The sequence below is a fragment of the Vigna radiata genome, chromosome 5, assembly GCF_000741045.1.
Source record: "Vigna radiata var. radiata cultivar VC1973A chromosome 5, Vradiata_ver6, whole genome shotgun sequence".
Lineage (NCBI taxonomy): Eukaryota > Viridiplantae > Streptophyta > Magnoliopsida > Fabales > Fabaceae > Vigna > Vigna radiata.
In genome coordinates, this window is record NC_028355.1 from 15,812,638 (window position 1) to 15,829,232 (window position 16,595).

Below are 16,595 nucleotides of genomic sequence, written 5' to 3' on the forward strand. Positions count from 1 at the left end.
TATAGAAATTGGCAACGAGGTTGTGGTAGTGGACAGGACGAAGACGAAGATGGAAGGAAGGAGACGATGTCAGTGCGGGAGAAAATGAGGTGGCACATTATCACCGTTAGTCACATCAGTTAGTTTTTAACAGTGTCAGTTTTGAAGGACTAAAATCAAAGTTTCCTTAAGTAGCAGGACTAAAATGTATCTTACTTTGAAAGATGGACTAAAACCAAAATCGCTTGATAGTATAGGGACTAAAAACATATTTAACCCATAATTGTAAGATCCGAGAAAATGTAGAGTTTATAAATAAGTCTTAAATATGTTTTATTAAAATTTACATGAGTTTACAAGGTGTTGTGCAGTTCAGTTGGTGTTCAAGTCTTGAGAAGAACATAAAGTTCTATTTTATTTATTTATTTTGTTGATATAAGTGTAACACTTGTTATAGTTTGATTGTTAAATTTGTGATGTGTTGGCTTGTTGCTAAAAATATTTATTTAGGATTGAATGTAAGAGTGTTCAGATTTTAGAGAGAGGTTCATGTGAAACATTTATTTGATTTTATTTATATTTTCTCAAGGGCAAGAATGTCCTTTCCATTTTGTAATTGAGGTGTGAAAGTTATAAATAAGGGTGTGGAAAATAAAGAAAAGTACTTTAAATAATATAAGTTAAAAAAAAGGTTGGAGGTTATTTTTTTAAAACCACTTGAGATATTATAGGGAGCACTACCTAGGTGGTTTCTTTTAATTATAATACGATTTATTTAAAATAAAAATAAAAAGGGTGTTTATAAAAGAAAGGAAAAGAGATAACGATAAGAATAGAGAGCATCAGAAACTTTCTTTGAAAAAGAGAAATCTTTTCTTTTAAAAGATATAACAGTGTGAAGACTTATTATTGGTTCATGTTCTATAATTGGCTAAGGTATGAGAAGCGTACTTTTTCTTTATTGTATGATGAATATAGACATTTTCTTGAATATCTTTTATGATTACGGAAAAGTAAATTGTCTTTAAATGATGTTTAATTTAATTGAATGCTTAATATTATGATGTGATGTTCTTGACGTGGTAGGATAATATTGGAATTTTTTTGTTCATCATTTTAAACATAAATGGTTGTGATTACATATTAGCATGTGATATCTATTTGGAATTCAAGCAATTGAATCCAATGTGATTGAATTATGAAGAATTCACTTAATTAATTGCTAAAAGAATTCTCGTATTGAATTTTATATCAGAAGAGAATAAAAGTTCATTTAATTGCAATTAAGATAAAAATTAGGGTTTTGGAGATTCTTTTGATTTAGGGTTTAATTGGGATTAGTGCTAGTCTTAAAAAGTAAATCCGTGATCAGTGACCAGGCAACTGTTTCCTAAAGTCGAGATTTTTTTTTCTGTTTCCGTTTCTAATTGGGCTTCAATAAGTGGAAGCCAATTAAGGGTCTAGCCTGTTTCTTTTTCGAAGGGCCATACAGGTTGCCCTTATTCCGCCTTTTCTCTATTGCTTTTTCTTCTTCACGCGAAATCTGGAAGCTTGAGGCTTATGCCCTTTCTATTCACCGCGGCAGATGCAACTTTGGAGGCGAGAGCGCGGAGAGGCGCGGCGAGGGCGTCCTGCAACGGCGACGCTCCTGCTAGGGTTCAAACTCCAGCTTCTTTGATGGCGACGGCGCGGTTGAGGCACGACCTGAGCCGGGCTCTTCATCGCACAAATTCGGGAGGGTTTATCTTCCTCTTCCGCCATGGAACATGCTCACTGTGTTAGAGAGAGATTTCTTTTCATTCTTTTCTCTGTTCTTGTTCGCAGCGGGGTGGTATTGCGGCGTGAAGCAGATGAGGGTTTCGAACTGGAAATTTTGGAAAATTGGGGTTTGCTGAATTAGGAAAAATGTTGGTTTGTTCCTCTGTTCTTCTTGCAGGTCTTGGATTTTGTGTTTGGGTCGGGGTTTCACGAATTTTGGGGCTTAGAGTTTCGATTGAAAAGATTAGGGTTTGAATTGAGAAAAATTATTTTGGGTTTCTGATTTTCACCTTTTGGATTCTCGTATTGGTTGCGATGGCAGTGGCAACCGTTTCGTGGTGGTTGTCGGAGTTGCGCGAGTGGCGTCGCCGGTGGGTGCTGTCGGGGTGTTGCGGTGGCTGGCCGTGGAGTCCTTGAATGTTATGTTTGGCTTGGCAGATTGGGGTTGGTTGATTTGACAGTGGGTCAAGCTTAAATAAAATGATTAAAATCAAAATGATAATAAGAGTTGTTTGGGTTATAGGCCTAAAATTAGTTCTGGGCTGGACACTGAGTGATAAAAGCAAAATTAATGATAAAAGAAAATGTAAGATAAGGAAAATTGAAAATAAAGATTATGTCTCTAAACTGATATTAGGAAAGTAATAAAGTTAAAGTAATGAAATTTTAAATATATTTGGAAATCGAAATTGGAGAATAAAAATGATAATAAAGAAAAAGNTTATGTTTCTGANATTAAAATAATNGGAATTAAAATCAATTACTTAATAGTTTACGANATTGGAAAGAAGAAATAAATATTAATTGGTTTTAAAGATGAAAATAATGAGATTATAATCATTTATTAGAATATTAAATTACTTACTAATTTTAGTTTGATAAGAGAGAAGAATAATGTGATTATAATCTTTAATTAGATCAATAAATGTTTTATTATTTTTGGTTTGTTATTAAATGTTATTTATTTATTTATTTTGATTTATTGTTGGAGTAGAATTCATATGGTGGTTATGTTGATTAATTGGGAATTTGATTTTAATGTTTGATCAAGATAATACATGATATCTTATTTTGGATTGTTATTGAATTATATTTGGTTATTGTTTGTAATTTATTGTTGAGTGAAATCCATTGAACACATTGTAATTTTGGTTGAGACCTATGAATTAATAAGATTTGGTAGAAAAGGAGAGTGGTTACTTGTTTAGAAATCTGATAAACTTGATTAATGATTGAAATGAGTGAGTGTTGAAGTTGGGATAAGTGAGTGTTGGAATTGTACCTGAACGAGTGGTTGATCGATGAGCATAAGAGTGAGGGATAAGTTCGCTTTCTGTACCTAGTAAAGCCTGAGACTATCGACCGGTCGAGATAGCAACTTCCTTTGNCCTTGTGTGNGAAAAGGGAGTGCTCGGGTATTGAGCCCTNCTTGTGTGGGGGTGATGGTGTTTGCCTTGTCCTGGTGTGGCAGGAAACATGTTCCTTAGCCAGGTAGGCGGGACTACTCGAGCAGACCTGTAGGAGGGGCTACAGGGGACTTGTGGGGAGGCCACAAGTTTGAGGTAGGGTACAGGAGTGAGACTGATTCTTTTCACTACGGAGTTATGGTATTGTGGAGGCTCGTGGTGTTATTCATGATGAAGGATTCATGATGAGGTTAGTTCGGATGAAGGTACATGTGTTGATGATTTGTGATAACAATGTGTTTGGAGACAGTATAGATAAAGATAATATTGATGGTATAGTTGTGGTATGAATGATGATGATGTTATAGATGATCTTGTTGTAGGAATGATTACGTTAGTAAGGATAATTCGTTATTAAGTTGTGTTTACTTATTATGTATATATTGTCTTGTTATTGGTTGTGTTATGGTAGCTTACCCATATTTGTTTGTGTTGTGGTTGTATGTGTTTGCGATGATCGTGTGACCTATGGTTATACAAGAGCAGGAGATGTTGCAAACGCTTCAGATGCATGATAGAGACGCGAGAAGGGGAAAAAGACTTATGTTGATTAAATTTTTGTGCTATGAATGTTAGAGACAATGTAATCGGATTTATTTTATTTTGTTTTTATTTTATTAATTTCGGTATTTTATAAGTGGATTTCCGCGATAGTATTATGATTTTAAAAATTTTAAATTTTTCCTAATACTGAAGACATCCAAAAATCGAGATGTTACAATAATAAATTATAAAAAAATTAAAGATTAACACTAAACTAACAAAGAAATAAAAAAAAAATTACTTAATAAATTTTACTTAAATAATTACAAATTATAACAAAAACATTAAAAATTTAAAAATAAATTCAGAAATAAATTAATAAGCGAAAAAAAATGGGCATAATAATTATTACTATTTAAACAAATAAATAATTTCAAGTTTCAAAACAAATTTAGATAAACATCAAATAAAAGTAAACAAAAACATATATATAATAAATAATATATAAAGAATTATAAATTATAACAAAAACACAAAAAATTCCAAATAATTTAACAAAGAAATTAAAAAAGTCAAAAAAATACAACAAATAATTAAATAAAAATTCATTTTGAAAAAAAAATATAAACAAATAATTACAGATTAAAAAAAAGTTAAATATGTTTTTAGTCCATTTTTAAACTGAACTACTTTTGGTCTTTCTTCTTGAGGAAACATTAATTTTTCGTCTTTCAAAATCAACTGCATTAAAAGTCAATTGAGGTGGCTAACATATGCCATGTCATTTTTTTTTCTGATTCTAGGTCAATCTCCCTCCCCCTCCCTCTGTTTTCTCACTCCTACTAGCTTTGATGAGTCTCAGTCCAATTCGACGCTGTCAACACCTAATTTCGTCCGGGTAATTAAATAATAAGGCTAGTTTTTATTTTTATTTTATTTGATTTTATTTGATTTTATTTGATTTATTTATTTTTATTAATTTTTTTATTTTATTTTGCTTTTATTATTTATTATTTGATTTAGTTTTTTTTATTTTTTTTTATTTTTTTATTTTATTATTCTTAAATTTAATCGAAAAAAGAAAAAAAAGAAAACGAAAAAAAGAAAAAGAAAAAAGGAGAAAATAAAAAAAAAAGAGAAAAGGAAAAATAAGAAATAAAATGAAAAAAGGAAAAAAGTTGAAGAACGTGGGGATGAAAACGGTTACAACAAAAGTGAGCAGAGCATCATGATCTTGGGGAAATTCATCATCATCAGTAACTTGATTGAGTTCATCCACCTATCATCCGACACCTACATACTCACTCAAATTCCTCAACTCCAGCATCACAAAAGACACACAACAGAATCCATCATCTCTCGCCCTTGATCCCATCATCATCGTCCCTACCATAATCACCCCACAGATTCACACACCACACGACCCTTTTTGGCTGGCAACACTTCATCACGCATCATACACATACCACCATTACCACCATTCTGTTAGGCAAAGACCTTATGACCCCACCCAATGATTTTCCCATCCTAACGACCCGATACACTCACTACCTCTTCCATTTTACAGAAACTTGATTCCGAATTCCTCTCCTCGGCCCAACCCCGCAACCACCTCCTCTTCAGAAATTCATCCCTTCAATTATCAGAGACAACCATATACTCCTCCATCTTTATTCACACATCACGACCCACCTTCAACCTACAAAACCAAATGCAAATCCAGTGAAGAACACCCAATCAGAAAACCAAGGTATCCACCATTTTCCCAACCTTATCAACTCAACAAAATCACCACCCCCCATTCGGTCCAACACCTTTCCACCATGTTCATCTCAATCAAACCTCCATTTATATTGTTCTCCTATTTTTCCCTGCATTAAAAACAAAAAACAGAGAAGATCATTTCCCATTACCTCCAACAGACCCATCACTGACCATTGCCCAATCCTTCTTCATTCATTTCCAACAGATTCACACACTCACGGTCATCACCAATCCCATTCCCACACATCATGACCCTTACCCTCAACCTGCAATGAACAAAAATCACAAAAAATAGAAATCAAACCCCAACAGCAAACCCAATCAAAGCAAAACAGAGAAAAATCACTCGCAACCTCCATCACCCTTCCCAATCAAGCCACTGATAATCATTTCTCTATTTCCGGCAAGGCTCACAGAAGCACCTGCAAATTCAACAAAACCCAAATCCCAACAGAACAACCCCAATTAACCTCACCCACTCTTACGGCTCCGTCATCGTCAAAATATCTAATCGAAGCAGGCTTAAGAAAAGGGAAATGATGTTGCCGATATCTATTCCATTTGCAAGCCTGGTGATGGTCTCGAACAGTGACTAGGTATCGGCAGAGGCGCTAGCATAACCTTGGGTGGTGACTTTCTCAAAGTGGAAGGTACGACGGCGGGTTCCAAATTGAAGAGAAAGACACGTCGCGTTCAGAGGAAGAAGAGAGAATTCTTGAGGTGGCTGGCCGTGTGAGCAACAGCGACGACGGCGGATCTGGTTCGCGATATCGAGGAAGTGGTGCCTCCGATTCAATGGTGGCAGCGGCGACTGTCGACGACTAATTGCCGACGACGTTCACGAACGAGAGGGTTCCTCTCACGCAAAGAAGAAGGGGGAAGGAAGGGAGGTTTGGTGCTGTGGCTGGCGGTGTGTCGTCACTGGCGACGCCGTGAACGGTGGACTGCAGAGGCCGACCGAGGGGGAGCTGGACTGTGGCTGTGAGCAGCGGAGGTATCTCTGATTTCTTCTCATCATAGGAAGAAGAAACCTAGGTCTTTGACATTTGGGTGCAGATGTTGAAATGGGGTGAAATTGTTGAGACCCCTTAAGTTTCTGTTAGGTTAAGGGGCCTTTGGGCCAGCTGTTGGGCCCATTCTTTTCTCCTGCCACCGCACCAATGCTATTCACACCACCATTCCCTTTCTGCAAACAAAAACAAAGAGGCTTGGACCTGACGGGTAGCTACTATCTGCCACCTCCAACTTCGCTGTTGCACCGTTAGGGTCTGAACCAAGAAGTTTCTGGCTGCACCCTTACTTTTAGCCTTACACCCCGATAGACACCAAGTTGGAGGAAGGGCTTGGGCTTAAACAAGAGGAGCCTCATTTTTACTCCACACCTATGGTTTCTATCTCTACACCCCTATGCTTATTGGGCTTCTCTTTTACTTTTAGATTATTTCTTTATTTTTATTATTATTATTTGTTTGATTATTAGCTATACTATATGTACCCCCTTGTTTATCTTCTACACCTTAAGCACTAAATAAAAAATAAATAGGTACGAATAATGTTAAATTAAAAATATTTTGAAAAGGTTCAAGCACACGTGCGACCGCTCGCGTAGGCCTTGTGCGGAAAACCTTTTCCTTTTCTTTTACAAAAATTAAAAATCAATTAAAAATATTTTGAAAAGGTTCAAGCACACGTGCGACCGCTCGCGTAGGCCTTGTGCGGAAAACCTTTTCCTTTTCTTTTACCAAAATTAAATAAAAATCTTTTCCTTTTCTTTTACCAAAATTAAAAATCAATAAAAATATTTTGAAAAGGTTTAAGCATACGTGCGACCGCTCGCGTAGGCCTTGTGCTAAAAACCTTTTCTCTTTTATATAAAAATACCAAAAAAAAATAAAATCTTCAAAAACTAAAAACATCTTCAAACAATCAATCTTTCTGAAAGAACTACGTAACCCTGATTTCTCAGTATGACTGAGAATACGTAGGAGCAAGGTCAATCCTTGTCGGGCCCAAAAAACTAAAAAATATTTTTGTTTCTTTATTTAGTTGTTCTTGGGATAGTTAAACATTTTGCAAACCATATCTTTATTCGCGCATTTAATTAAAGGCACTGCCTTAGGGCAGGCGTTGTAGGGTGCTAATACCTTCCCTACACGTAACCGACTCCCGAACCCGAAATTCAGTTTTCGCAGACCTTGCCTTATCATTTTATGGTTTTTCCGTAGTTTTCCAGAATAAACTATGGTGGTGACTCCAAAATACTTTTTCAAATTATTTCACTTTTTTGGATCGTCGTCGTCCCGTCGCGATTTTTCGGTTGCGACAGACGCTACAAGCCTTCAATAGAGAAATTGACCACCCTTAGTGGCACCACGACGCCTTCCACGACGTTTGCAAAGATCACGAAACGACAATTACAGTGATAGAAATAATGCATCCTATCAGTGTTCGAATAAGAAGAACACGAGATTGAAGAACACGAGATGCATGTTGTTTGAATAAGAAGAACACGAGTTTGAAGAATGAGACACACCAACAGTTTTCTTGCTAAAGCAAGTAACAAAGTCTCTCATTTTCACATTTCAACTAGCGAAGATCGATGTGGGATTTTCAGTTCTCATAGAAAGATCTGAAGTTTTTGGAGAAACTGAGGTCGAAGAAAATGGAGGTTATGGTTGCATTTTCATGTGTCTTGGGTTTGTGAAAGGGGAAACTGAGAGGAAGAAGACTTTGCATTTGACATGGCACAATGTATCTCTCACTTCTTAGAATATTGTGCGTCTAATGAGACGGAATAGAAAAGAAAAAGGCTTATAGAAGATAAAGTTCACCATGTGTGTTTCAATTCAACACCAGTTTTTTATTTTATTTTTCCGTTTATTTATTGTTCATATCTTGGGTTTGATGATTATTAATAAATAACTCCAATCAAATATGTTTTGAATTTAATATCTATTAATGAAGAAAGATATTAAAAGAATTAACATCAATATAAATATTTTGAAAAATAAAACATGCGCCCCATTAATGTTAGTTAGGAATCCAACCATGTACAAAGACATTAAGTCCAAAGATACAAAGATACATCAAGTCTTTTACCATACATCCAATTACATAATTATACCATCTGCGTTCCATCATAGAGTCTGAGGTTAAGGAAAGAAGAACTAACACTAGAAGAACCACCACTAGAAGAGAGAAAGGCCTCAACACCACCACGACAACCATTGAAGGACGATAAGAGGAATGGGTCAATTAAAAAAAAAACAGTTAAAGATTTTCTTTCTTACATAAGCATAGATGGAAAAAAAAATGGAAATACAGCCGGAGATATATAAGGTACAATGAGAAACACACAATTGTTTAAAACGAACTTGACCTATAAGTTACCAAGCTTGTTTCCGCTCACTTTGATTAATTTTTTATTAAGTAGTGTGAAACAAATATTGGTATACTTTAAATTTTAAGGCAAAATTCAAAATCCAAATAGGTGTTTTGCGGTTCGATTTGAATTAGTATTTTGCCATTATAAATTTCTTAAGCAATTTTTTACAAGAAAATTGCCAATAGAAATACAAGGTGGGAATTATTTTTATATAATCGTTACTATACTTATACTTATAGTTTCAACTTTTTTCCATTTTTATGAAAAAATTATACAATCTTATAGTAAAAAGTTATAACATAAATTTGTTAATTTGATTTTGTTTGGTTCTTGATTTTCAATCCAAGATTTAAATTGTTTAGAAAAAAAGTAAAATCAAATAAATATAGTTTTAATCAATTTTTTATATTTGGATATAAGTTATCTTTTTGTCAATTAGATTTTATTGAGAATAGTGTGCTATAAAAGGTATCACTTTCACCGCACTCATGTTTATAACTATTTTCTACCATCACTCCTCGAGGCACATATAGCCATTACATGAACTATTTCTTAAATGTTTCCTTAGATTAAATTAGCATAGAATTTCATATTTGATAATCAAACTCTACTATTAATATTTAGTGTTTCGAACAATGGAGTTAAGAGTTATTTCTTCACACTAAGTTATTTTTTACTTTTTCAAGATACTAGTTAATTATATTGATTGATTATATGTTTAATAATTGTAATCATCTATTTTTTTATTTTATCTCTGTATTGATAGTTTTTAGAATGAACTTTTAGTTAAGATTGTTTCAATTACGATCTAATAGTTCATAAATATGTTTTATTAAGTTTGTGTTGAAATTCTAATTAGTTTGCGACCGAGCGATTATATGTAAAAATAAGACCGATTGATCAATATTATCTCTAAAGTTATAAAAAACATTATGGTGAAGATTGACTAATGGATATGTAAGGTTTATATAATATATTTAGCATAATTAATATTTGATTAGTAAAACATATAATATCACAATTTAATTTAATACGTAGTGACAATTTATAGCTAAACAAATCAAATGTTTAAAAAGGATAGTTCACTTCACCCACTAGTATCTTGAACAAATTATAAATAAGACAAAGCAAAATTGAGTGAACCAATGTTATTATCTCTTAACATTTTGTAAAACTATATGATATCTGGGCCGAGTGGTTAAAGATATATCTTATTCAAGAGATGAAATAATCAAAAATATCTATTTAAAGATATTTATATTTTCAGCTAAATCTGTTTATATTTTATTCTGTTTATATTTTGTTGGGCTTATATAAGTTTAAGGTCTATAAGACAAATTATAAATAGAGAGTGAGGACCACAAGCCAGGTACTTCCAATTATACTTTATTCACATCCAACTCATATTCTCAAATACCAAATAGTGAAAACCCTTCACTAAATATTCAATCAAGAGCCGAGACTCTTCAATACACGCCTGACTTGGGCGTCGGAGTGCCACTGCAGGTACCTCCCCCCTCCGGTCAAAGCTTAAAGATCACCGAACGGTCAAGGGAGAAGGAAAGCGAGCGATCAAGATCCAGGAAAAGCGAGCCATTCGACCAGTCCAAGCGTTAGAAAGCGAGAAAACCACGTCATCTAGGTTAGTGTCTCGGTCCTCAAAAATTATCACCGAAACACTATATATTTATGTTTTGATTTTATGTGAAACTTGTATATTTCGGTGATTATTAACTATGTGAAAAAAAAAATCTCTAACTGACTTAGAATTTGCGAATTTTGTGAATGAGTAAATTGTGTTTTAAAATTAAAATAAATACTTTATATTATGATATACAATTATCTTTAAAAAATATTTTAGTTTGTGTAATGCACAGAATACGTTTTTATTTTTATGTAACTAAAATTCAAAATAAAATATTTTAAACATATAAACTACATTTTAAAGGATTTATAATTTTTTTAAAAAATAAAACTAAATATAAATTAAAACACTGAAAATGACTGATTAAAATTAAAAAAAACACAAAAGGTGTATTTGGAAACATGATTCATGTTTGAAAGAAAAGAACTTTGTACTCTCAATCTCACACGTGACAGAGACAAGGCCCCGTTTGGTTGAACCAGTTTCAAGAAGAAGAAAATAAAAACATTAATAATGGATGCTAAATTATAAAAAAATTATATATTTTCCCACATGGACTGCGATGTTATATCAATATCATATACCTTTACGATGATAATTACAGATATGAAAGTAAATCCCTTGGATCGTAGCACGTGTGAGTGAAAAATCTGTTGAGTTTATTTTAACTGAAGAGAGAAGGTGTTCAGGGCCAACATAGGAACAACCGGCGCGTGAGTGTGGTGAATATCACAAAGAAAGCACACAGAACTTCAAAAACAACTTTTTCAAGTTCAACGAAGACAAAAACCACTCTCTTCTTCAACAACTTTTGTTTGTTTCATTCTCCCAGGTATCATGCTCCTAACAACCTTAACGTGAACCCTTGTTTTCAGCTTTCAACATTCATCCCAAAACTATGGCATCATCAGTCTCAGGCATTTACACCTCTTCCCCCTCTCTCAAACGATTCCCAAACCAAACCCCGCCGTTGACCCAACCTCTCCGCAAAGATCACGTCTCCTTCCACGCGCGCCGCGCCGATCGCTCCCTAAGCCTCGCCAGGCCGCGGGCAGTGGCTCGGGAGGTTTCGGACGGAGCGGCGGCGGCGGCGGCGGCGGCGGCGAAGGGGTTGGAGAAAGATCCGCGTGCGCTATGGCGGAGGTACGTGGATTGGCTGTACCAGCATAAAGAACTGGGTCTTTACTTGGACGTGAGTCGGGTCGGGTTCACGGACGAGTTCGTAAGGGAAATGGAGCCCCATTTTGGAAAGGCGTTTGAGGCGATGGAAGAGTTGGAGAAGGGTGCGATCGCGAATCCTGATGAGGGACGCATGGTGGGGCACTATTGGTTGAGGGACCCTAAGCGCGCGCCCAACTCATTCCTGAAGACGCAGATTGAGAATACTCTCGATGCTGTTTCCAAGTTCGCTAACGACGTCGTTAGTGGTAAGGTCAGTTCAGTAGCTTCTCCTTCCTCTCTTTCTTTTTGTATCTGAAGTGTCTTGGATTTTTTTTGAGGTGTTAAGGTTTTGGTGATCAATGTGTACTTTGGCAGATTAAACCTCCTTCGTCGCCGGAGGGTCGATTTACTCAAATACTGTCTGTCGGAATTGGAGGTTCTGCTCTTGGACCACAGTTTGTTGCAGAGGCACTGGCTCCTGATAATCCTCCACTTAAGGTACATATTATTATTATTGCATGGACCTAGAACACTGAGGTCTCGACTAATCTTTACCTCACATGTATATTTATTTTTTCTCGTAAATTGAAAAGCTTAACTGTGTACTATCACATGAAAATTGGTTGGAAACTATGATGCCTGGGTGATCTAAGATTTTCTGATATAATTTGCTTGTCATTCGTGAATTTGGTTTTTTCAGTAAGCATTTAATGCTGGTGTTGCCTTCTTCTGTTTATGTACCATACAGATAAGATTTGTTGACAACACGGATCCTGCTGGAATTGATCATCAGATTGCGCAGCTTGGGCCAGAGCTAGCCTCAACACTTGTGATTGTGATTTCAAAGGTTTTGTGGAGACTATGTATTTTATTTACTATGATGCTTACATCAGTGCGTGAAAGGTGTCTTCTGACTTGAACATTTCACTTATCTTTAGAGTGGAGGTACCCCAGAGACTAGAAATGGTTTGTTGGAAGTTCAGAAGGCCTTTCGTGAAGCAGGCTTGAATTTTCCGAAACAGGTTTAATCTCAGGTTTTCACTCTTTTTTTTTATATTTTTTATTTCCCCATATTATAATACACTATTATGTTTGAAACAGAAGTTCAGATAGCTTATAGTATTATTGTGCTACAATCGTGATAGTTTTGAGTTTGAACAAACTACTTGTGTATGGATTGATCTGCAGTTACCAATATGTGGATTCTCAAAATTTCAATTTTCTGTCAGCTATACTTACTATTTTCATAGCTTTGCTTAAACTGTCCAGCAATGACCCTGCATCATTTGCATATCTGCTGTCAGTTCTGTGATATTATTACAATTTGCTAATGTATGCTATAATAATGCAGGGTGTTGCTATAACACAAGAAAATTCTTTGTTGGATAACACTGCCAGAATTGAAGGCTGGTTAGCTAGATTTCCTATGTTTGATTGGGTGGGAGGCAGAACGTCAGAGATGTCTGCAGTTGGCCTGCTTCCAGCAGCTCTTCAGGTAAGTGTCCATAAATGTAAATTGGTTGTTTATTTTTATACATTTGATATTACGTGTTTTCTTACAATTCTTTTAATTTAGGGCATTGATATCAGAGAAATGCTTGCTGGTGCATCATTGATGGATGAAGCAAATAGAAGCACTGTGGTATACATCAATTATTAATCATCTGTTTTCTTGCTGTATTTTATCTAAATATTAGTTTCAGTTTCAGAATTGTGGGTCAGATGATTTTCATGTATGATAATACTTGTACTCTACAGAGAGCTTGCTCATACTTGATGACTTGCCAATGCCATACCTATGTTACACATATTGATTCTTCATGTTACAAATACGTTTATATGATGCGGGAGTTTGAAGTTTGTGGAAATGTGTGAAACTACAACTCTGATTAATATATGCATTTGTGCAGTTAAGGAATAACCCTGCAGCTCTGCTGGCTTTATGTTGGTATTGGGCTACAGACGGTGTAGGATCTAAGGTGGGAATTGTGATATTTTACCATATATGTTCTCTTTTATTTGACTATCTCTCATTGTTTACTTTTCCTCCTTACTCTGTAGGATATGGTTATTCTTCCATACAAGGATAGTCTGTTATTATTCAGTAGATACTTGCAGCAGCTGGTCATGGAATCTCTAGGCAAGGAGTTTGACTTGGATGGTAATAGGGTATGTCCTATTCATGTGCATCAAACTAAATAACACTTGTGTGCTCTGTCCTGCCTTTTTGAGTTAATTTTTATTCTCTTTTAATGAAGATCACAGTTGTGCCTGCGTCAGGAAGTAGCCTAATGAACTCTATGCTCTGTTATTTTCAATTCTTGGCTCGTGTTGGTGTCATGTATACATCGTTATGCTTTCTTGTGGAGCCCCCTTTTGTAACATCTGACATGGCTAACTTGACTAACTTGACTAACTTGACCAGACATTGTTAACAATTAATTTTAATTTTCCTATAACGAACTGTCATGCTGTTGTATCACATTTATTGTTTAGATCCCTCACAAGTTAATGATATACCAGAATCTAACATTTGGATATTACAGGTTAATCAAGGAATTAGTGTTTATGGAAATAAAGGAAGCACGGATCAACACGCGTGAGTTTTCTTATTTACTTGATATAAGTATAGTTTATTGATTACTTTCTACTAAACATTTACCCCCTTGCAGCTACATCCAACAATTGAGGGAGGGTGTACACAACTTCTTTGTTACATTCATTGAGGTGCTACGTGATAGACCTCCTGGTCATGACTGGGAACTTGAACCTGGTGTCACTTGTGGTGACTACTTGTTTGGTATGCTACAGGTACGATCTACCAATCAAAACATAATCGTTACCGAATTTTGTAGTGTTGTTAGGTTGTTTTCCGCTCATGTTAAAATTGGAGTTTCTATAGGGAACAAGGTCAGCTCTGTATGCTAATGACAGAGAATCCATCACAGTTTCTGTACAAGAAGTGACACCAAGAACAGTCGGTGCTCTTATTGCACTCTATGAACGAGCAGTTGGAATTTATGCATCCCTTATCAACATAAATGCTTATCATCAACCTGGTAAAATATAATATATTTGACCTGTTCTAGAAGTTTCTGTATTTCCGGTAATTATTATTTTGACAACGTCTGATATAGAATTTCTTACCCTGTCCTGTATTGGGGGGATTGAATGATTAGTGATTTGAAATTGAGTCAAGAATACTGAATTTTTATATGGAAGTGTTTTATGTTGTTCGTTTTAGCATTCAGTCACATCTAAGTCTGAACTATGGCAATGTTTAGGTGTGGAGGCTGGTAAAAAGGCAGCTGGTGAAGTACTGGCACTTCAGAAGCGAGTGTTAGCAGTGCTAAATGAGGCAAGGTATAATGTTTGCTAAGTACCAAGGTTCTTTGGGTCTTAACTTGTAAAATATAAGAGTTGTTTTCAGTGGATTTGATTTTCCATTCAGTAAGATGTGTTGACCAGGCCCCTCTTGTTATGGTGAGCGCCAAATAGCCATCCCACTGAAAATGTCTGCAATTATTTGTGAAGGATAATAATCAAAGGGCCAATATATGTCTAGAATACGGACTCTATTTGTTTTGCATCCTTGCATATATATATTTAGTAAGCTATATCCCTAGATAATGTTTTATTTGTTTCTGTTTTCAGCTGCAAAGATCCCATTGAACCATTGACACTAGAAGAAGTAGCTGACCGTTGCCATGCTCCTGAAGATGTAAATATATGATACCTCCTTACTCTGTCTATTAAGAATCATTGGAGAAGTTCAGTAACATTTTTCACTTGTACGCAGATTGAAATGATTTACAAGATTATTGCGCACATGGCCGCCAATGACAGAGCACTAATTGCTGAAGGCAGCTGTGGATCACCTCGTAGCATCAAGGTTTTTCTTGGGGAATGTAACATTGGTGAATCTTATGCTTGAGTTAGACTAAACAAAATTCATAATGTTACAGATGGTTGGGTTTGAATACGGATCATTGGAAGAGAAGTTGCCTGCAATAATTTAGTTTCAATGTTCAATCTCTATCATTAACGGAAGTGGAGATTTCTGTTAAGACATTCTTGATAGTGTTGAGTTCTGGCGTTTTGAATTGAAACTACATGTAAACCAGCTGGAGAACCCAGTGATATAATTTAATAAACTGTTCTTTTTGCTGCCTACATTTTTGGTGATGGGATTAGGGCAGCTCTTTGGTGCAATCTGCTAGCCAGTAACAAAATTAAAAACATTTTGTGACCAGTAGCAGTAGCTGGTTATGCAGACTTAAAGGCATGATCTGGAAAAGAAGGGGAGGCTTATACTTCGTGCCTGGAATAGTATGAAATAATTTTATTTTGTTATTCAATTATAGTTTACCATCGTAATGAATTTAAAGTAATCATTACTACATATGATACGCAAAAGTATTTTATAGTGATAGTTTAGGGTAATGATACTCAGACAATATTTTTTTGACAACATTTGAACATTATTTACGTATCATTTTTTGATTGGTTCAAAATTATTTCATAATCAATAATAATAATAATCATAAACACTATTATTGATCAATTACAGGATGATATGTAGATGATGTTCAAATGTTGTTAAAAGAATATATATAGAATGATATGTAGATTAAAAAAAAAATATATTGTGTAAGTATCTTTATCGGTAGTTTAATTGTGATCCGGCAGTATACAATAATATCCTATACACAATATCAGCCAGATTCATCATGAAATAGCTACCTTTATTGAAACGAATGTACCCCATGTTCGGTTTCTTAAATAGAATATTCAGATCAACAACCTATGTCCCATAGCACCTGATCCGGCAAAAAATCAACACCAAAGTTCCACTACCAAAAGATCCAACTCCTAGATTTTAGATTTTATGCTCTCATTCACAGTTTAACTTTCTATTCTCTTTAACTCTTTTCTGTTCATTCTAAGTCACATT

General features: G+C 35.1%; 1 protein-coding gene across 1 annotated transcript; it reads left to right on the forward strand.

The window, feature by feature from the left end:
* Positions 1–11,128: 11,128 nt before the first annotated feature.
* On the forward strand, positions 11,129–15,816 carry LOC106762818 (glucose-6-phosphate isomerase 1, chloroplastic). Its single transcript, XM_014646892.2, has 14 exons — positions 11,129–11,912; positions 12,017–12,139; positions 12,390–12,488; positions 12,580–12,663; positions 12,993–13,136; positions 13,218–13,283; positions 13,552–13,620; positions 13,703–13,810; positions 14,188–14,240; positions 14,314–14,452; positions 14,544–14,700; positions 14,926–15,004; positions 15,296–15,362; positions 15,441–15,816. Exons 1-14 carry the CDS (start codon positions 11,379–11,381, stop codon positions 15,573–15,575), a joined length of 1,857 nt encoding a protein of 618 aa, XP_014502378.1. The 5' UTR covers positions 11,129–11,378; the 3' UTR covers positions 15,576–15,816.
* Positions 15,817–16,595: the final 779 nt, after the last annotated feature.

Excerpts from the sequence above, each read along its gene's own strand:
- LOC106762818 (XM_014646892.2), top strand. The coding sequence starts at position 11,379 with ATGGCATCATCAGTCTCAGGCATTTACACCTCTTCCCCCTCTCTCAAA. Across the intron at positions 12,664-12,992 it reads GCTTGAATTTTCCGAAACAG|GGTGTTGCTATAACACAAGA; the intron begins GTTTAATCTCAG and ends ATAATAATGCAG. Across the intron at positions 13,284-13,551 it reads AAGCAAATAGAAGCACTGTG|TTAAGGAATAACCCTGCAGC; the intron begins GTATACATCAAT and ends GCATTTGTGCAG.